Below are 22800 nucleotides of genomic sequence, written 5' to 3'. Positions count from 1 at the left end.
CAGCCACACCCGGTGAACAGGTTATGCTGTGAACACGTCACCCGTCTTGCAGAACCTCCACTGTCGCCATCGGTTTTCTATCGCTGCTCCCACCCGACTCCAACCTCCCTACCTTCATGAAAGAACTCCAAACCCATCTCTTTAAAATCACTCTTAATATCTAAATCTGCCTTTTTAATGCATTTTATGTGTGGTTTTTATTGATTTACTTATGTAAAGCGTCTTTTAGTTCCTAGAAAGGCATTAGAGGAATAAAATGTATTATTGTTTTAAGCATCTCTAGGTAACCGCCCTCTCGCTCATATTTTATGGACCTCTAGGAACCGTGAATCAGTGATATATTCCCCTTCTTGTACATTTCCAAGCTTTAGATGGTCTCCACCACAGCAGGTCAAACTCTTGTTGTGGAGAAGCTGTGTGAATTTAAGATTCAAGGAACGCACAAGTATTTAGGGGGGTTATAAAGCAACTTTGCTTTCTTAAACCAAATTGCTAAAACATCAGTTAATGTCACTAACTACTACTTGAAGCACTAAGTAGTAGTGTAAATAATTAATTATTCATATTTCTTCTTCACAGGTAGACCCCCACAGCCCCTTATTCTGTCTTTCTTTGAGGTGTCTTCCTGTTAGAGTTTTTTCTCCCTACTGTCACCGAGTGCTCCTCAGAGCAAGCTGTTCAAGTTCAGATGAGTATTTGATTTCTAAATTTCTTTAGATTACTCACGTCTCTATGATTATGCACAGGGAAAGAGGAATGAATCTGTAAAGAACTGAATGAACAGAATACCTGTTTATGTATGGAAGGTCCAGTCCAGTCAGTGCATTAACTGATGGTACAGAGAAGAGCTGAGCAGAACTAAACTGGTTTAACTGGGACACAGCAGACAGCGAGGGCTAATTAATTCTTCCTCTATCGGTCTTATAAGCATTTAAACCCAGTCTGGGGTTTATAGGAACTCCACATATTCAACTAATCTCACAGTGTGTTAGCATTAGCTGCATGGCTGCATCAAGCTAATCCTAACACACACACACACACACCTCAGCAGTGTACAGTCCCTGAACCCAGAGGCTGTTTGAAGCAGAAAGCTACATTTCTCCAATAAAATGAGTTGTAGAACATGAAGCATTTACTCCACAGTTCCCAACATTCCCAGTAAAACACATAATCATCCCAATCTTAGAACCACAAATCAATAAACGTTTCCTGAGTGTAAAACACTACTCACCAGCCACTTTATTAGGTACACCTGTTCAATTTCTTGTTAACACACAGCCAATCACATGTTGGCAACTCAATGATTTTAGACATGTAGTTGTGGTGAAAAGGACTTCTAACAGACTTTGAGTGAGGGACGGTTGTTGGTGGTAATCTGAGTATTTCAGAAACTGATCAACTGGCAGTAGATGACCACAGCAGGTTTCCCTCCTGTCAGCCAAGAGCAGGTAACTGATGCTACAATTCACACAGAGTCACCAAAACTGGACAATAATGTTGCCCGAGTCCCACTTTGGGCCCCTTAGCACCAACTCAGCATTATGTGAACACCAGGGCCTACCGGAGGATTGGTGCTGACCATGTCCATCCCTTCACTACCACAGTGTGCCCATCTTCCAATGGCAACAGCAGGATGATGCACCATGTTACAAAGCTCAAATCATCTCAAACTGGCTTCTTGAACAGGTCAATATGGACCAACACCTCCAAGGAATGTTTCAGACACCTCACTGACTGGTCGTAGAAGATAAAACTTGTGGCTTACAACCAAACAGAGGAATTTTCTAGAAGCTCAGGAGATAATCTTACTGCAACACAATGCGATTTGTAAAAAATAATTTATAAAAAGTAACACAAAAACCAGAATATGTCACAAGATGTGACATATACACAGGGTGCACTGCAGAGACACAATATATTTTTATTTTTTCACCTTTTATTCAACTAATCTACCTACAAATATAACATTTATCTGTTAAGTAGTACAACACGTCAGTTTTGTGACGGTGTTTTAATGATACAAACATTAATTCATAGAAAACCATTCAATTTTAACTTCCTGACATTAAATCCCAAAAACCTTTTCCGGTTGTCGGTTATCTAGGAAAGTAGAATTATTTCTATTTGCTAAACGTCAGTATAATGAGAGAGGATTTGTTTCAAGATGTTTTCAAGATAGAAACTAATAACATGAACCCGGAGGAGCACCTTCAGAGTACATTAATCATGAGCTTTTCTGTGATAAATTAGGAATCTGGCTTCCCATTTTTCCCTGGATTAACTAATAAATCCCTCCAACTGCTGCTCTCCCAGCAACCTTTTGACAGCAACACAGAAAAATCTTTACTCTGCTCGTGTAAACACAGATTATGCTGCTCAGAAAATCCAGTTTGTCTTTCATGCGACATTAAACAAATCAGGTTGTGCACAGAGTCGACTGTAACCAGGTTTACCCTCGGAAGCTGCGTTTAACTTTAACTAGTCGCTTGTTGTGCTATGATCGAGCTGCGCTGGTGCAGCAGCTGCCGCATTGATCCTGGATCGATTCAAACAGAAGCTGCCGGGGAACAAGGGAACACTGAGGTGGGGAAAAAAATACAAGCACACACAAAGAGGAGGGATCTGATTGGTGGGGAGTTTCAGCTCAGCCTGCGCCAGAATGTCTGTCAGAGAAGAAACCAGATCTGGATTTCACTTTTCTAACAAAACAGCTGCAAATACACTTTAAAACTACAGCAACCAGGGAGCAAAACTGTGATGATAAACCCTCTTTTTACATTGTTTTTTAATGGATTTTATATCACCTCATTATATTTTCCTTATTTGTTCATATCAACCCCTGCAGGCAACAGAAATGTTAAGAAGATAGAACACATTCCCGTCATTTTGCACCTGCAGATAAGGTGCACACAGCATGAATTAAATCCATCCATTTTGTTTTCAACAGCATAACTTTAAATTTCTGGTTGTCTTCCCACTGCCAGACGAACACTGTGGCTACATAACAGCTGCCTGGCTGTCAGTGAGGCTACAGTTGATGCAAAATGACAGCAATCCAACATCAGTTTTTAACAGAAACTAAATGTCTACGATGCCAATTATTTACTAGAAGGTGTAGTAGAGTAATAGAAAACCAACAGACATGATGTGCATGCTGCTGATTTCTGTGCATTTTAGTTATTAAGTTAAAGGGGCCTGGTCAATATGTTTCCATTGTGGAGTTTAATCGGTGAGGCCTTTCACTCTGTAAACAGACAGGCGGCTCTTACTGAAAGGAAATGGCAGCAGATGTTGTACCTGCATATTGCCATTCATTTCTCTCTGAAATAAATTGGAGGTGGGGAAACATGTACAGAAGAGCAGAATATGAATGGCTGGGCCGACTGGTCGTTCGTTTTAGTAAAGTATAGCCACATTTTTGATGGGCGCTGCACACTATCCATTATGGCACTCAGACTTCCTGCGGATTCTTCTTCGTTGGCATTAGGTGGCTTCTTTTTCTGGTTGGCGGGGTAGGAATGGGAAAATAAAAATTTGAACGATTCCGGGAGAATCGAACGTTTAGTTCCGGTTCTAGTTGATTCTCAGTTCTCGATGCCCAACCCAAGTCCTGGGTCAAAAGGTGCTAGAAGTTGGTCGGAGCCGGTCAAGAGAAACCAGCTGATTGGTGGATCAGTCCTGTGACCCACCATCTTGGGTTGAGACAAGAGATCATGTCCCAAAAACAAATTTATTGATGATCAGAGGACAACATAAATTGGGTCTTGGACTTTGACTCGAGTCTCATGAATGTTGGCCAAAAAAAAAAAACCTTCACTTTGACTCGAGACTCGACTTCTTAAAACGGGCCGTTATTTGGTTTATAACAACTTGTTCACCAACAGATAAACATGACGACACAGATGTCTCACACATTGAACTCTGTATTAAATGACTCGGTTACAAGTCAGACCAAAACGAACCCACATCTTAAACCACGTTCTTTTGTTACTCTTAAGCTAGTGTGACTTTGAGGACACTTCTGGTTCTTCAAAAATAAAAGCGCTTCCTGTTTGACTCAATAACAGTTATTTACCCATTTCTGCTTGTATCTCTAAACAAAAACACATTTTTTTAATATTGTAGAGTCTTGCAGGAGATTCAAACATTGGTTGTAATTTTGTCTATTTTTTTGTTTTATGTTTATTTAGGATGTAAATAGTAATGTTAGCTGATGACAACAGGGACGTTTTTATCTCTACCTCCTTCTTGAAATGTACAGTTTTTTTTTATTGATGTTCAAAAGCTAAAATAAACTAATCTAGTTTATAAAATAATTCCCAGCAGTTTTTACAAGTTGAATCACATTTTCTGAAAAAGCTGGTAATTGTTCATGTCTCAACTTGGTCTTCTGATGAGGATTTTAAATTCATAACCAAGCAGCTGATGAAAGAGTGATAATTTCACTTGTAAGAGACTTGGAGAACATGACTTGTAAATATCTCTGGTGGGTAAAGACAGAAAATGTTTCCCTTTTTAAAACCTTATTTAAATGAACTAAATATTAACCACAGGTTTTTTCTATCGGATACAAGCTGATTAATTTTTCTGTAATCCCACTCAGACAGCTCCGGTTTGACACCCGTTTTGTTTAAAAATCATGTTTTATCTCTTCTGTTGCAAACAGGCGCAATAAAACCTGAACTTCTCTTCTCTGTGCTTTGTTTTAAGAGGTTGCACTCTTAAACAGAGAAGCTGATGGCTGAGCAATCAACACATGATTACAACTGGACCAGTCATGTTGATGTAGACTGTCAAGGTCCAGTATGAAGACTGTGACCAGAACATGGACATAAAAGGTAACAATGATGACTATAATGAGTGAAAAGTTTCTTTCTAAACCAGCGGTTAAATATTCAAAACAGCAGCAACTGTCCTGCTCCGTTCATCCCTCCATCAGCTGATTTGGTCCCATTATACATCTCTGCAGAACAGAACCCCATTAGCTGCCGTCTGTAAGGACCAAACAAACAGCAGCTTCTTGGCAGGTACAGGAATGTAAACTCATTAGTACTAATTAACAAATAAACAAGCTAAAAAACCCTCTTTGGCTCCAGCTCGATAAATTCAATCGAATGTTTTCTTGGCCAGTTTGTCTTAAACAGGGATGTATCATTATTTTTTACAGCTTTTACATTTTAGTTGTGTTAAAGCTTGCAGCACACAAGAGTTACATTCATATTCATGACCAAAATTGAGATAGATGTAAAAAAGCCTTAAAGAAAAAAAGAAGAGCACAACACAGACGAGAATATAGCTGAAAGAGAGGATTTGTTTGGAAGTCCAAACTCAGGCAACAATGACCACCGAAGAGGAGTCTGAAGCTCAAACTTGAGTTTATAAAGATAAGATTTCTATGGTGATTTATCTAGAGAGAAGGAGGAAGTTCACAAGAAATGATGACGCTTGAAGACATAACAAACCGGCACCCTATGGAGGAATGAACTTCACTGTGGTGTGCTCAGTGTGTCTGTAATTTACAACAGTAGATTATGGCTCCCAGTAAAAAAATAAAATTCAAAACATTAAAATTCCTGCAGCATTCAGGACTTTACAGTTTCAATTTCTGCACCAGATCTGACTAGCATTGTTACACTGAAATGTACAAGTATGCTTTAGCACGTTCCTCTCAACAACGATGTCACCAATCTACCTTATATTAGAGAGCCAGGCAGTGATCATGCAAGTCTCACTTTTTTCACATAATCAGTCTGTGTTTTTGTTCAAGCAGTTTAACTGCACTGCAATCGGTTAGCTGTAAAACCTTATGATTTTCAGACACAATCTGTCTACGACTCTTTGCATGTTCCAAGTGGCCCTAGTGGGTCCCTCTGGAGTTAGTTTATTGTGGGTCCCTCTGAAATTAGTTTACCCACAACAACAAGTCATCTGGCACAAAAAAAAAAAAATCAAGTAGTGAATGGATAGGAAGGGAAAATACCAATATACACTCAGACAGCAGCTACGGTCAAGCACACACTGATTCATTTGGCTCATACACAAAGAAAAAAAATTAGCCAGAGGTAAAGCTAATTATCAGGGTTAACATTACTGAGTAATAGTTTGGAAAGACCAGTTGATTAAACGTTATCTGCAGACATCAGCAGACATTTTGCTTTGAGGACAAAAAAAAAAAGAAGAAAATACAGCATAAAAAAAGATTTTCTTGGAGATACCTTATGCTCACAAACGACACCCATATTCACCTCAAATGCTGACTCTGCTCGAACTAACTACCGTTGCATGAACTAGGCTGTATCCTCTGTGCTCAGATATGTGTTGCTCCTACTTTTAAAACCAAGTTTTTTCATAATCCTGGAAAACAACATTGTCAAACAGTCTCTTCCAACAAAGAGATTGTTTTCTTGGAGCACTCTGGATGTCTTCTGCTGACAGGGTGATGCACCATGTGGAAATTCCAAGTTGTCGCACCATGGTCTGGCAATGATAAAAAAATCCTGGATCCAGATGTTGCTCAGCATCACCACCAAAATCAAATCATCTGGTCCTTGTTCTAATACACACCTTTTGGAAAATTTCATCCAAATCAGATCATAACTCTTAGAGATATTTTGGAAAACAGACAAACTAACAAAAAACATAACCTCCTTGGTGGAGGAAAAATTATTATAAAAAAAAAAGACACCATAATGAAGATGTTTCAGTGCCTGCACCTTGTGGCCACCTGTGGTAATGCATCTAAAGGCAGTAGCTTTTAACTTTGAACTGTGAAAATAAGTCAGTTTAATGTTAATTGTACTGTGAAAATAAACTGCTAACTGCTAATTGAAGGTTGCTTCTTTCAGATTTTGGCCTGACTCTCAGGTATCCTTTTAGCTCCAAGTGGCTTCATTTTATTAGAGATAAATTCAAAAAGATCCACCCAGGTATAAGCACCAAACTCATCTCCGGCTGCAGATTACAATAAAATATTCCTGTAAATCCTCTCAGTCTGCTGCTTAGTCACATCTCAGCTCCAAGCAGCAGATGATTCAGTGATCTGTTTGAGGTTTAACTGCATAATTCTGCACAGTGATGATGAAACAAAACAAAACATATTCTATGTCATAAAACTCCAGTCAACAGCCAATCAGAACTTTGTAAATTTCCAGATCATAACATAACTTTTCCAAAGCTGGATTTTATTCAATCAGCTTTATAAGTATGGAGCAGGCAGTGTTGAAACAGTCCGTTATGGTGGTAACACACACACACACACACACACACACACACACAGCAATACATTATTTCATGTATGAAATAATAAACGCATCAGCAAAAAAGCAGTTTCTTATCAGCACGGTGGGGACCAAATTCGATGTGGAAACAATTCAGAGGCTTATGGGAATTTCATAAGTAGGGAGTGAACAGTGTGTGTGCAGTCTGACAGCTGGAACACACACATTATGGTGTTTGAGAGTTAATCAATGTCGTGGGTGTGAAGCTCTGACCTTTTCTAGTTGAACCACCTGCTGCTGCTTGAGAAACACGTGTGTGTCTCAGTGTGTGTGTGAGAGCGTACCGTCTCTCCCTCTGCAGGGTGTACGAGCTCCTGAAGAATCCCAGCAGCTCGTCCTCGATGGCGGCGTCAAAGCTCACATTCAGCCGGTAAACTCTCATTGGCTTCAGCTCGCGGTGCAGCACCACTACGTACATCTGATTGGCCGGGTAGGGGAAGTGGCGGTGGATGCGCATGACTCCGCCCCCCGGTCTGTTGGTTGAACGCCCCCCGGCGCTGCTCTCGGCTGTAACGGACACCCGGTCCACCTAAACAAAGACGAAGGAGGGATGAAGAGTGAAATAAGGCTCAAATGGAGAAAAACATCAGCCATATGTACGAAAAGGTTGTTAAAATCATCTTCGGTGGTCTTGTAAAGCACATTTAGTTTAAGACATTCTTGTCCATTCCTTATGTCATGGTTAAACCATGACATGTTTTTCTTATTGTACAATTGTAAAACATCTCAAACAGAACAATCTAAACCAAAACTCGTACTTGTACTCGTACTCTTCCGCTTTATCCGGGACCGGGTCGCGGGGTCAGCAGACTCAGCAGAGACGCCCAGACGTCCCTCTCCCCAGACACCTCCTCCAGCTCCTCAGGGGGGACCCCAAGGTGTTCCCAGGCCAGCCGAGAGACATAGTCCCTCCAGCGTGTTCTGGGCCGTCCCCTGGGCCTCCTCCCGGTGGGACGTGCCTGGAACACATCCCGAGGAAGACGTCCAGGAGGCATCCGGTATAGATGCCCGAGCCACCTCAACTGGCTCCTCTCGATGTGGAGGAGTAGCGGCTCTACTCCGAGCCTCTCCCAGATGGCCGAGCTCCTCACCCTATCTCTAAGGGAGTGCCCGGCCACCCTACGGAGGAAGCTAATTTCCGCCGTTTGTATCCGGGATCTCGTTCTTTCAGTCATGACCCAAAGTTCATGGCTATAGGTGAGGGCAGGAACGTAGACCGACCGGTAAATCGAGAGCTTCGCTTTTCGTCTCAGCTCTCTCTTCACCACAACGGACCGGCACAGCGCCCCCATTACTGTGGCAGCCGCACCGATCCGTCTGTCGATCTCCCGCTCCATTCTTCCCTCACTCGTGAACAAGACCCCGAGATACTTAAACTCCTCCACTTCAGGCAGGAACTCCCCTCCAACCTGAAGAGGACAAGCCACCCTTTTCCGGTCGAGAACCATGGCCTCGGACTTGGAGGAGCTGATCCTCATCCCAGCCGCTTCACACTCGGCTGCGAACCGCCACAGCGCATGCTGTAGGTCTTGGCTAGAGGGGGCCAGCAGGACCACGTCATCCGCAAAAAGAAGAGACGAAATCCACTGGTCCCCAAACCAGACCCCCTCCGGCCCTTGGCTGCGCCTAGAAATCCTGTCCATAAAAGTTATGAACAGGACCGGTGACAAAGGGCAGTCCTGCATAAGAAGGGTGACCGTAGGGTGTGTTCCAACTACAGGGGGATCACACTCCTCAGCCTCCCTGGTAAGGCCTACGCCAGGGTATTGGAGAGGAGAGTCCGGTTCGCATTGCCAGCACTAAGTCGGACCTGTTCCCGGTGCATGTTGGACTGACTTGACTTGTGCCGGAGTCCAACATTAAAAAAATTCATAAACAGATGACAACAATGTTTTTTTTCCAAAATAAAATGCTAAAGACCTCAAATGTTGCATTTCCATGCTTAAAATACAGCATTTCTCCCTTAGTGATACAAACATTAGCAACAAACGCCACATTTTAACCAGTGGCATTTCAAATCATCACAGAACAACCTGTAATCTCACTGAATGTAGCGCTTCAACCTGCCAGGATGCCAAACGCAACATTTCAGCCTGATGTGATGCTCAGCTCAACATTTCAGGCAGTAACCACTGCAAATTCCACATTTTAACATACAAAGACAATGAATGCAGCATTTCAACCTGTTAATGTGACGGTTTCAAAGACAACATTTTTACTCGTAATGTCACAGAACCTGACATTTCAGCCCAAACACTCAACAAATGTGGTGTTTTGCTGCCTAACCACATCAAACAATGCATTTCCTTTCATTATGACACTTTTTTTAACTCTAAAATGAGTGTATGCTGCATTTAGCCATTTTCTAATGGAACAACAGCAAACAAATCAAGTCTGTGGTGGAGGTAATGCTAAGCATGACAATCCAACATTGCCTTTTCTCCCAAACCCACTATGTCACCCACCACCACCATACATGATATTTAAACCATAACAAAACTAAACTCCCCGTTTCATCTTGCAAAAACATTAAACTCGCCATTTTATCCCTAAGAAGTGAATGCCTAAATGCTCCAGAAATCAGCACATTACTTCCTGCATCAACAGTGAAAACAGCATTTTCTTCTGTAAAAGTAGACGTAGCGTCTCTTCTTGTGATGTCAAAGTAAAGATTTTGTTCTGTGACAATATGACAGCATCGGATTACATCAAACAGAATTTTGTTAGCGTTTAATCTTAAAATGAAAATAAACGCAAGAATCTGCACCATGATGACAGTGAATGCAACATTCTGGTCCCTCGTCACTCGTGTAGACTGATTCACTGATTCAGTTATTATGGTTGATTAAAACTATCTGATATGGATTACAAATGCATGTCGTCAGCTTTAATGATCTGTAATGTAATGAAAATCAGTTACAGTGATTTTTTTTCTGCATGTCTCCATATGCATTGAAATTAAGGCATGTCACTGAACATTGCTGCAGGTGTTACCCTTCTACTTAGGGTAATATCAAACACAAACCACATGAATTTGATCCATTTCTATTCTACTGTTCAATCAATCTTATTGTTTTCTCCATTTCTTCAAAGGCAGCATTTATAGCTTCGTTTCACAGCTGGTAATTGTAATTTTCTGACTTTCCCGAACAGCGCCCTCTGTTGTTTGGAACAACTATCACAAAAACTTGCAGCTGTAACAACCTCTCAACATTTAAACATTACCAACCATGTAATTGCTTTTCTGTCTCCCAGCTGTTCCTCTGAATATCGGACATATTGCCATGGTGATCCAACAGAGCCCACATGTTCAACAAATGTTGCATCACTGAATAAAATGACAGATTTCACCAAATATGCAGCAGCAGCAGGAGAAGGTTCTGTGTTTGTCCATCTGCCGGTCCAGCAACATGAATCCGTTGAGCTCTGAACTCAAACTGACCACATGATGAAGAAACAGAAGCAGTCAGAGCGAGCAGAGAATTACATCTGACAGCAGAACAGAGCATCTCGCTCATTAAAGGTCTCTCAAAGCCTCACAGGTGCTCTCATTTGTCCCGGTTGATTAGACCTGAGCTCAGGTTCAAGCTGACTGGGGATTGGATGGTAATTAAATGAAATGTCACCAACTCACTGCACACAGGAAAAATCATCAAAGCAAGCAGGTGTAACATAACTAACAAGATGGAGGAGAGAAGCGGCTCTCCATGCTCTCCCACTCAGTCCTGAGAGGAGTTCTAATTAGCTGCAATGTGTGAACCAGGCTCTGTAGGTCATCTCAGTGGGTGGACAAGGAGGACACACTTTAAACCAAAATCAAAAAGATCTGCACTCTTCTTTTTAAGTGTGAAAGGATGCAATAAAAACAAGAAGATTCTTTCTAAAATTAATCAGCTGCTGAATGCAAAGTAAAAACAAAGTATGAGTTGCTGAGGGGAAGAGATTCAGCCTCTCAGCGAACCCATTCCTGCTGTTAATGCTCCATCTCAGCAGCATTCATTTTACCACAATCAGTTGATCAGCTCTTCATCCTCAGATGTTTAGAGCACTTCACCACGCCTGGGTTCTTCAGCCACTTCTCTGGGATGTGTTTTGTATTTTATCACAGCTTACAGTAAAAGCTGCTGCTGTAAAGAGTTTTTGTATGATTTTAGATCCGTTTAAGACCGCAACGTCCATCTCAGTATAAATGCAGCTGTTCTGTTTCTGGCCTCAGAGGTTTGTTTGAGAATATTTAGAACAGGTTCTAACAACATCCCACGTTCTGAACATCTCCGATGGCTCTGTTCAATCCATCATCTAAACATGGAGAGAGGATGGACCGCCTGCAGACCTACCAGGTCATGGAGGTCAACCTAAGCTGACAGGTTGACCAAGGAGAACATTAATCAGAGAAGCAGCCAATAGGATCACTGTGACTCTGGAGGAGCTACAGAGGACCACAGCTCAGGTGAGAGAATCTGTCAGCAGGAGAACTCATTGTGCGCTCCAAAAATGTGGATTTTATGGAAGAGTGGCAAGAAGAAAGACACTGCAGAGTGAAAACCATAAGAAATATTACATAACATTTGCTACAAGCCATGTAGGGGACCCAGCAACCATGTGAAGGTACTCTGAACACATGGGGCCCAAACTGAACTTTTTAAACTACATGCAAAACGTTTACCTTCCCCCCAACATACTATCCTCTCAGTGAAACGTGGTGTTGGGCATCATGCTGTGGGGATCATTTTCTTCAGCAGGAATAGGGAAGTACACATGTAAAAGAATGGCCTAGTAAAAGTCCAGGTATTGTTCTTAACAGACAATCTCCATCCATTCTAATTGAAGTTATTTCACAAAAAATAATGAGGATACATTTAAGTCTCTAGATGTTTAAAGGTGGTGGAGACAAAACACTTTCAGCTGTGGCTGCAAAGGAAGGTGTCTCTGTGCACACCACACTTTTCAGAATTTTATTAGAAAAGAAATATAGCAAAACCACATATTTTCTTCCTCTTCCTATTTATGCTTTCTGCCATAACCCGAAAGACCTGCAGCGAAAAGCAGTTTTAAAATGTGTTGAATCAGGTGGGGCTAATATAATCACATGCCACACTTGTCAGATTTATGTTTATAAAAAAACATGAATGGATTTCCTTCCTCTCCATTATGATGCTACTCTGTGTTGTGTTTGTCTGACAGAAAATATGCAAAATATCCAAATAAAACAATCACTAAAGCCAATAAAAACCCATATTGCAGCATCAATATTAAATGCTGCATTTCTGTTTTTACTCGTGCCTAAAATCAGCCACTGGTTCACTCCATCAAGGTGAGGTAAGACGACCAGCTAAGTGGAACCAACCCAAGCCAAGCAGCCCAGATCTGAAGGTAAACAGAGAAACATGTCAGGCAAACCGAACCCTCCTTTTACTCGCTGCATACTCTCTGTCTGACCTTCTTACCAAAATACTCCTCCACTGCTAATATTTACTTAAGACTGGCCCAGTTACAAGCTCCCTGGAGCCACAACAGAACATGAAAAGATGCAGATGTGGGTTCTTAAAGCACTGATAAAGAAGCAGCTCTTGAGTTGGATGAGCTTCAGTAAAACCAGAGATCAGTTTTTGGGAAATTTAACCACTTATCAGTCATTAATGAAACCCACATTAACCATAACAGAGTACCAACTGGTTTGACTGGGACGTGCTCAGCAGTGGGAACACTTTCCAACCTCTGGGTCCAATTAGAGCCGGAGTGTGCCTCGGTACTGCTGTATGCGAGTATGTTCTTGTTCTCTGATGAGAGGACCTGATCAATAAGGAGAGAGGCCTGCTGACACAGAGAGGAAACGTCGGGGATTAGAGGGATTTGTTTCAGGCTTTTCTGCTCAGTCAGCAGCACCGAGATGCCTTCAAACACGTCAAATTGCTTTTTAATTTGGCTGGACGCTTAGAGACGCACCCTGCTGGTCCCTGCTGGAAATGTGGACACCTTTCTAGACAGAACTCTTTATACCCCGGCTGTGAAAAACCTTCCGCTGATCTTAAAGAGTCACTCAGGTCCACTTGGCCTGTTTCAGTCAGGAAGTGGGAAGCCATGAAGAAGAAGGCTGATTGTAAATTGTCAAAATGACAGTGATGTTTAAAAAAACAAAACTTTTAAAACCAATAATCATTTTTTTAACTGATTTTCCCTTGTTTTTGGTTCGGTCCTCGTCCCACATTTTGATGTCCTAAAACAACCTAAGTTGTAAGCAGGGAAGTGGAGGACAAAAGAAGCAATATCAGATCTAAACACCTAAACTATCTTCTGCAGATATATCAGACACCTGCCTGGCTTTGTTCTGCTAATGGTGGTTAGAGGGCCCGGTGGCTCCGATTGTATGGCATCCCTACCTTTGTCAGTGTTCCCCAGGGCAGCCGTGGCTACAATTAAGCTTACCACTCTCAGTGTGTAAATGTGTGGATCACTGATTGTAGTGTAAAGTGCTTTGGACTCCTCTGACATGATAAAGCACTATACAAGTGCAACCATTTACCACCAAAAACTCTTAAAAAAGGAGGAAAAATCCTGCAAAGACCTGGCACATGTTTCAGATCTTCAAGGGATTCCACTGACCCAGAACCTTTGCACATATTGGCATTGAGGAAATCTGAATGGGTCTGAAACCCAAAATGCAAAACTTGATCCAAATGCAAATGTGGGTTTGCACCAGGAGCACCATGGAGACTGAAACCAGTATATTTATCTGTTATACCATCAAATGGGATTCAGAACCAAGTGTTAAAGAAAAGATTAATTGGGTTTTTAGATACTTGTAACCAATACATCCACATCCAGAAGGAATTATCTAATCTGTAAGGGCTGCAACATGGTAGTGGCAGCATCATGCTGGTCCAAGTGGATGGAAGGATCGATGGAGCCAAATCCAGAACAATCCTGGAAGAAAACCAGCTAGAAGCTGCTTAAGACTTGAGACTAGAGCATAGCTTCACCTTCCAGCAGGACAACTACCCCTCATATGTTGGAATGGCCTAATTAAAGTCCAAACTTAAGTCCAACTAAGAATCTGTAGCAAGACTTAGACTCTCCATTCAAACTGACTGAGCTCACAAAGAAGAATAAGCAAAAATATCAGTCTGTAGATGTGCAAAACCGGTAGAGACTGGACCTGGAAACGTGATTCTACAAAGTATTGACTCCGTGGGGCTGAATAAAAAACCCAGCCACAGAAAGATTTAGAAAATCTTGTTCCTTCAGATTATCAACTCTACACTACTTGGTGTTGATTTTGTTAGTTTGTCTTTGTAATGTGAAAACACTGAATACTTGTGCGTGGCAGATATGCCTCTAATCATCTAGTAGAGAAGAAATAAGCAGTGTGCAGAAGCTGAGGTCCCTTCATTGTCAGACTCTCCTGCTCCAGAAGACTTTAGTTTTAAACTCTCGTAATAAAAACTCTGTATCTTAAATATATTTAGTCTGAGATCACAGGAGAACGTACTTTGACATTCCTGTCAGACTGTCTGAATAGCAATACATTTCAAGGCTCTGCCTGACCCGGTAATGAACCACGGCCCCGGCTGTAATGGAAAAACGATAAAAACGCTGCTTTACGAATCATCCAAGGTTAGAGCAGTGAAGCTGTTTCCCAGCAGCCTGTCTGCACTCTCACTGTCCTTTCAGATTACCTGACCAATCAATACGCACATTAAGATTGGCTGGGTGTTAAAAAACGTCAGTGCTGATTCCTCGCTCAAAGCTCCGTGTTTTCCTTTCTCCTCCATGATTTAAGAGAATGGAACATCCGACGCTCCCAGCTGGAGGACAGGAGAACGAGGACTGAAGGAAGCATAAATTAAAAGGAGGCGCCTGCTTGTTCATTATCATTGACATGAACACTCTAAAATTCAAAGATGTCCTTTGTATAATTTCTGTTTCTCCATTTTTCTTTCTTTACACCTTTATTTTCTGTTTCTGGGCATTCACATCCTGCCCATTTACCTTTTCATTCTGCATTAACTCTGAGGACACCTTAGGAGGCCTGTCCGATGCCCAGCAACACCTATATAATTCACCAGGAGCTCCGACACAAACACCAGGGGGACTGCAGGGCTCCTAATTGGCCTCGGCCCAAATTAAACAGATTTATCCATCTCTCACATTAGCCCAGATGACCACCACGAAAAAAATTCACGCTGCTCCAGCGTTTCTCCGAGGCGTTCTCCTGCCATCCGCTCCTCTCCGACTTTGGGCTGAAGCAGCAACTTTGTCAGCTAATTAGCCTCGCTAAAATAATCTGTGTTTGGGGTTTTTCTCACAGACGTGGAGCAGACATCTGGCTTCAAACACAGACCTGTTAAGATAGCATCTTGAGGGAAAGTTTCCTAAGGTCTCAGCTGATGAAGGCAGCTTCATTGAACATGTGTGAATGCTGACTCAGAAGCAGCAGCTTTTTATGATGCAAATCAGTAATTGAAATAAGGATTAAGTTGATGTTTAACTGACAAATTTCAGTTTTTAGGCAAATTACAGCAAACATAAATGTTTTTCAAGGACGACCAGAGAATTTTTATTGCCTCGCAGTCTCAGGTTTTTCATCCATCTCAAACTAACCATTGAAACACCCAGAACCAGATGGGTTTCCATTAAAACACCCAGAACCAGATGGGTTTCCATAAAAACACCCAAAACCAGGTGGGTTTCCATCAAAACACCCAGAACCAGATGGGTTTCCATCAAAACACCCAGAACCAGATGGGTTTCCATCAAAACACCCAGAACCAGGTGGGTTTCCATCGAAACAACCAGAACCAGGTGGGTTTCCATCAAAACACCCAGAACCAGGTGGGTTTCCATTGAAACAACCAGAACCAGGTGGGTTTCCATTAAAACAACCAGGACCAGGTGGGTTTCCATTGAAACAACCAGAACCAGGTGGGTTCCCATTGAAACAACCAGAACCAGGTGGGTTTCCATCGAAACAATCAGAATCAAGTGGGTTTTCATCAAAACACCTAAAACCAGGAGGGTTTCCATTAAAACACCCAAAACCAGGTGGGTTTCCATCAAAACACCCAGAACCAGATGGGTTTCCATCAAAACAACCAGAACCAGGTGGGTTTCCATTGAAACACCAAGCACAGTAATGCTACCCTAAATCCACGGGCCTTTCCAAGTAACGATGCTCACCAGATTTATTCACGTTTACTTCTGGAAAAGCTTGAAACCTTCTGAATATGGATTTGACTCAGAATGTGCCCGGCTGCCGTGAGGCCACTGAGGATGCTGATCCATCTTTGCACATCTGAACTCTCAGAAAAGGTGAAATCTAGGTGAGACGCACTCGAAACATTTTGATCACACATTTCCTCAGACCACTGCAGATTTTTGGCTGCACATCCAAGACAAGAATCTCATCTCCCTACAACCACATCCCAATGGTGCTCTGTTGAACTGAGATCAGGTGTTCTGTAGGAAGTAACTATCAGAAGATGGGCGCACCAATGTCATTAAGGAGATGGACGTGGTCCGCAACAACACTCAGGTCAGCTATGGGGTTTAAACAATGCTAAGTTGACCCACAAAATATCCCCCAGACCATAATACCACCACCACTAGCCTGTACCACTGAACCACGTTGTCCATGCCAAATTCGTACCAAATTATCTGGACGGACCAGGCATCAGTTTGCCAATCTGTTATTGTCCAGGTTTGGTGAGCCTTTGTAAAATTTGACCTCTGTTTCCTGTTCTTTGCTAACAGGTCTTCTGTTGAATGCTGTAGCCCATCTACTTCAAGGTTCGACGTTTTGTGTGTTCTGAGATGTTAATCTGCAGCTGTAACTAGTAGTTATTGAGCTACGATGGTGTTTTTTACACGACAAACACAAAAGCGAGTGCAGCTTACTCTGACATCTTTAAATCCATCCTTTCAATTCTGTTACTTCTAACTTTTGAGATCATCACACAGGAAAGTAGCAGAATCGTCTTTCACCGAAATAAGCGACGATTTGGTCAGCTGATCTGTTTAAACAGAATCGAGGTTTTAAATCAGAGGAATGCATCGTTTTAGTGCTTTAGAAGTAACTGCAATTAAAGCGTTGCGTAAAAGTACCACCTTTCAATCTGACTTATTTTGCTTTCTGACAGCGAAGGTATGTGTCGGGAATTTGACCAGAATAAAGTACAGTTTAAGGTGATGGCTCACAATACATTGCAGTGTTAAAAGGATTTTTACAAAGTAATGCCCCTGGTCTGTGTCAGAAATGTCTCCATCTTAGTTTCCACAGTACATTTCTAGAGAAGAGCTGATCAGTTAGATGGAAAAACTCATTCAGGGGATCATAGTCAGAACACTAGAAGTCAGTGAGATTGGAAAGCTAAAACAAGGAGAAAGAGTCAAATGTGGATTATTTCTTGCAAATGTTCAATAATATCTTGATACAGTAAATAAAATGCATCATTCAGCACAATTTTCTGTTTTGTTTAAATGTCTGAGACAAATTTTTAACTCGACATGTACTGAAAATGTTGAACTTAACGAACTTGAAGCTTCTCTTCAGCTTCTGAACCCCATTTCTGAATCAAACCCTCCTTCATGCCCTCATAAATGCTGCAGCCCGCCACTGCTGTAAACAGGTGCAGATGAGAGGGATGAACAAATCCAATGAACATTTATTCTGTTGGGAAGTTCAGCATGATAAAAGGAAGAAATAAAAGTCATTTCCAAGTGTAAAAAATATCAAGTGTCACAAGGAAATGTGCAACTGAAGATTGCACTGGAAATGTTAATTTTGAAGCATAAATTTGGTCGCAGCATTCACGGGGTGACCAGAAAGGATTGACTGAAGTGTGAGTGGGATGTGGAGGTTGATATGGGATGATTGTTACTAAAGCTGTAACCGGTCCAAATTCTACTCAGTCAGGTGAGGAGTTAGTAGCCCGTTGTAGTCCTCAGATCTGGGCATCAACTGAGAACATCTAGTATCCCTGTTCAAACACTTATCCTGAATTCTGAGGTAGAAGAAAACGCTTTTTAAGCTTTAAAAGAAGCGCAAGGTTCTGGCTCCAAGTCCTACCTCCTTCCGGTTTGAATCGGGTTAGGTGTTGGTGTTAGGTCTATCTAACACCAACTGTTTTTTTCACTTAGCTCAAATGTGGTATTTCCTCTAAGACAGATGTTTATACTGTTTAATTTGTATTGTATTGCACCGACTACGCCAAAACAAATTCCTTGTATGTTCAAAAACATACTTGGCAATAAAGCTTTTCTGATTCTGATTCTGATTCAGGAGCCAACTATGCACCGGAAGTTCCCCAATGAGCACATGGGGGGGAAATGATGAGAAAACTCTCAGCATAGTTTAACATGTTCTGTTGCAGATATCTCAACAAGGTTAGAATGCACAAGAGTTATTCCCTGGACATTAGAGGAAGTTCATGTCTACGTACCTCGAGGCGATCAGCGTGCAGCACTATGAACCTGGTGGCGTTGACGCACTCCAGCTCGATGCTGACCTCTCCAGAGAAGGTGAAGTTGTCCATGTAGACGGCAAGCCGCAGGTCGTAGTGCCGCGGCCTCACCGAGCCCACAAGCCGTGCATTTTTCCATGGCTGGACCACCTCTTCGTCCCCTCTCTCCCCCATCCTCTCCCCTCTGCTCCCATTGAACCTCCCGGACCCTCTGGAACCTGTCTCCCCTCTACCTCCGCTGCGATCCTGTCCTCCACAGTCATCGAAGCGGAGGCTGAGCGTCACAGCCACCGCCGTCACGATTATGAGAGTGATGATGGACAGGGCAAAGCCCAGAACCAGACGCTTGTGCACCGTGATGTGGCGTTCTGTGGTTCGAGGCCGGACCACCACCGACTCCGCCCATTGGTCGGAGAGGCCGCGGCCGTTCCGCATGGCGCCGGGACTGCTGTCGTTGAGTCCCATTGAGCATTAAATGTTCCTATGGAAACCAGTTCAGGAAAGCATTCATGCACGCTCCGATCAGACTGGTTTCCAGATGATTCCAGATGAGCTGCTTGTTTGATGGGATCTACCTGCAGTCCATGCTGCTGAAACTCCAGCAGGTATGACCTCTGACCTTAGTGCCGGACTGTTATAAACGTCCTTCAGCTCTGACTCCTTCTTACATTACCACCAACAAACGTGACAAGCCAGGATGGATAAGATGATCAAGTACGTTTTGGTTTTGCGGTGAGAAGAAAATCAATGCCTCATGTCTCGATTTCACCTGAACAGGTCACTGAGAGGGAGAAAGACGAAGAGGAAGAGGAGGAGGAGGAGGAGGTGGTATGCTGTTGAGGATGTGGATACACAGCGAGAGCACCATCCATAGACCTTCACACGAGACTAGCTACCGAAGCTAAATTAGACACCTCCACAAGAGAAAAAGACTTGAATTTCTTTGCAGAAGTTGCCTCAAAAAAAAGGAAAAGATTAATATGTTCAGCTGAGCAGCAAACATCCACCATAAGAGGTCATCAACCAACCCAGGGGACTCAAAGCGTCGACTTATTGTCCGAAGGTGGCTGTAAAGTTAATTTGTTCAGAGTTAAAGTTCCTCCAGACCTGCAATAAAGCATAAATAAACCCCATTCGGACCCTCGTGTGTTTAGTATGATGACACAGCTGGAGATTAAAACGCCTTGCCGAACATTCAGGTCAGTGTGGAGTGGCAAAGTCAGGGGTTTTAAATTAGATCAAAGTCTAATTTACTGACGGAGTTTGGATCATAAATTTATTCTAATAGGGACAAAAGGTTGGGATTGGTAGATTTGACCAATTTCTTTAAACTTTAGTTAGGTTTTGGGTTTCCATCATTTTCTGCTCATATTCGAGCTGAAAACTGTTAAAATTAACCAGATGAGCAGTTTAAACTGTGTCTGCCTTTATTAGAAATAATCAGAGCTTTAACTGCTAATATGTGATGCCTAAAAACCCTCACTGCATGCGCTGGCTCACAGTTTCTTCTCTGGAGAAGTTTAAGTGGATAATTTACAGCCACCATGTGGATTTATTTCACCGAGGAGGAGATAATTCACTCCTTCTCGCCTCATGTGGTCGACGGATTGAACTGGGATTAGAATCGATTGACAATCCAAATTGAAACAGATTCAGAGCTGACTGATAACTGGGATTAAAACTCATTGATGAATGAGATTAAAAACGGTTTGGTAACTGGGATTAAGGTTGATTAAAATGAGATTAGAACTGATAACTGGTATTTGAAATTGGATCCAAAATGTATTGATAACTTGGATTAAAATGTATTGGAATGGGATTACAATCGATTGAAACGGGAATGAAACGGATTAAAACTGAATAGGAATTTATGGATAAATGGGATTCAAACTGTAGCTGGCAATAAAAGTGACAAATTTATTGATAATCTGGAATAAAATTGATTGCTAACCGATGGATGCCAATCTGAGCTAACAGGTGAAAATTGGGGGAATTTATCATTTAACTTTTATGAAAGTAATTAGAACGTTAATGAGCAAAATAGTTGTTTAATCAGATAGTTAAAAAAAACTAAAATCCTCTGGGAACTTCTGTTTTCCCACCGTTTGGTCCGTTCGGAAGCGTTCGGCTAACCTCGGTCCCTCCAGGGTACCAGACCTGTCCAGAAGAGTACCTCCCCAACACCTGCTTTTCTCAGTCCCTGGGGGCCAGACGCCGGTCACCACGGAGCCGTCCCGGGATCCGTTACACCCCACACCGGTCGTTTGGGCAAGCCGCCGGACTCACGTCTGAAATCTGTTATTGATCCGTTTAGATCAGCGTGAATTCTCCTGGGACCGGTCACCGACCCACCGAACCGATAAAACACCGGAACATGAAAAAAGGTCAAATAAAGTGGAGGTTTTTCTCCAAATTTTTGACGGCAGATTTCCGTTACACCACACCGGAGATCAGGTTCTGGGTGAAAAAAGGTCCGTTATTGACCCGGAATCCACAAGAAATCCATCCAGAACCACGGGGTTTGTTTTCCAGGGAATCCAGAAAAACAGCGTCCGTCTCAGAGGGAAGGATTAGGTCCGAGCCCCCTCCGGTACTCCGGTAATAAACCGGATCCTCCTCAACTTTTTAAGCCCACAGAGAGCGCTGCTCCTCCCTCCCTGCCTCCCTCTCTCTCCGCTCCTGGTGCTGATGATGATGATGGCGGCGCTGACAGTAATGACGGTGATGATGAAGCGCTCCTGATCAGCATCCCTCCATCCCGCCAGGAGGAGGAGGAGGTCCAGGAGGAAGAGCTGTCATTGCTCCTGTTCAGCAGTGTGAGTGAGCTCGCGCTGTGCGTTTCCTGCGAGCGCGCGAGCTGCTGCTCCATCCGAGAGGCACGCGCTGACCGAAAGAGAGGGAGAGGAGGTGTGAGGAAGAGGAGGTGTGAGGATGTCAGGATTGATGCAGAGATGCACCCATCCAAACTCCGCTTAGATGTTCCTGTGTCCTGATGTCCGTTAGTGGATGAAGAAGACTGAAGTCTTCAGTCTCACGCGCACATACTCATCTACGTCACACACGCGCTAGAGGGGCCTAAAATGGCCCTTGATGTACTTTGTTTTTGTAACAACAGATAAGCAAAATGTAATTTTTTTTAAAGTGGGTTTCTGTTGAGAGGTTCTGAGCAACGACTATCTGAAAGCATAACTCATACCATCCAGTCCGACAACAAGGAAACAAAAACTGCATTAATACACTGTGAGAGATGACTATTCTCTGTTCTTCTCTTCTCTGATCAGACGGTGTACAAACCAGCACCTTATCGCCCTCTAAGAGGCTGTAACGGTGAACCAAAACTTACTCCAGAGTTCAGATGAGCTTTCACACGCGCCCTAACAAAGTGGACTATCCAAGGGAATAGACTCTGGTCGGTCTAAATTGCAGCAAACATTGGATTCAAACCCACAACTTTCCAATGATGGGACAACCACTGTTCCCATTGATCCCTATCTGACTAGAGCACCTGGGATTTTACTGAAATTAAATTACAGACAGGTGGACTCGATTTACCAATTACATGTCTACTACCACTACTTGGTTGCACTGGATTTTATTCAGGTGCATCAGATTAGACAGGGCTGAAAATAAACGCACGCCACATTTTCAGATTATTATTTATAAAATTTGTTGAAAACCAGGAATCATTTTAACTTCCACTTTACAGTTATGCACTACCTCGTTATGCTATCTCACATAAAGCCCTAAAAATACAATAAAGTTTGTGTTTGTAACGTAATAATGTGAAAATGAACACTTCTGCAGGGCACTCTGGGGTTAAAAGAAATCACCAAAGTGTGGACAAGGCACTGCATATTTTAACCTCATTTTAACTTAATTGAAGACAAAATTATCCTCAACACCTTTTATTTAACCATAATCTGCAACCTTAAACTAATTTTATCAGCCAATTAACCGTGAAAGGCTACCTGTCCCTGTCCCGAAGCTCAGGTGTTCCTTTCGTTACCGAGATGACCTCATTGACATCCACACCTCCAGCTGTTTGGTTGTTTACACGGGCTGCT

At 42.5% G+C, this 22800-nt stretch overlaps 1 protein-coding gene across 7 annotated transcripts in view; it reads right to left on the bottom strand.

The window, feature by feature from the left end:
* The window catches only part of LOC124883040 (thyrotropin-releasing hormone-degrading ectoenzyme-like), a 344041-nt gene that overhangs the window by 190469 nt on the left and 130772 nt on the right, over window positions 1-22800 (bottom strand). For 3 of the 7 annotated variants that reach the window (XM_047389881.1, XM_047389880.1, XM_047389882.1), the window contains one exon: window positions 7562-7806. In XM_047389881.1, the coding sequence (XP_047245837.1) occupies window positions 7562-7734 (173 nt within the window). In that variant the 5' untranslated portion in view covers window positions 7735-7806. Of the gene's footprint in view, window positions 1-7561; window positions 7807-10506; window positions 10731-18715; window positions 22273-22800 lie in introns of those variants that run through there. The other 4 variants (XM_047389879.1, XM_047389878.1, XM_047389875.1 and 1 more) reach the window with 3 other exon arrangements.

Source organism: Girardinichthys multiradiatus, chromosome 17 (genome assembly GCF_021462225.1).
Source record: "Girardinichthys multiradiatus isolate DD_20200921_A chromosome 17, DD_fGirMul_XY1, whole genome shotgun sequence".
Taxonomy (NCBI): Eukaryota; Metazoa; Chordata; class Actinopteri; order Cyprinodontiformes; family Goodeidae; genus Girardinichthys; species Girardinichthys multiradiatus.
Note: the sequence above shows the minus strand (reverse complement) of the source record. Positions and strands in the feature narration are given on the sequence as shown.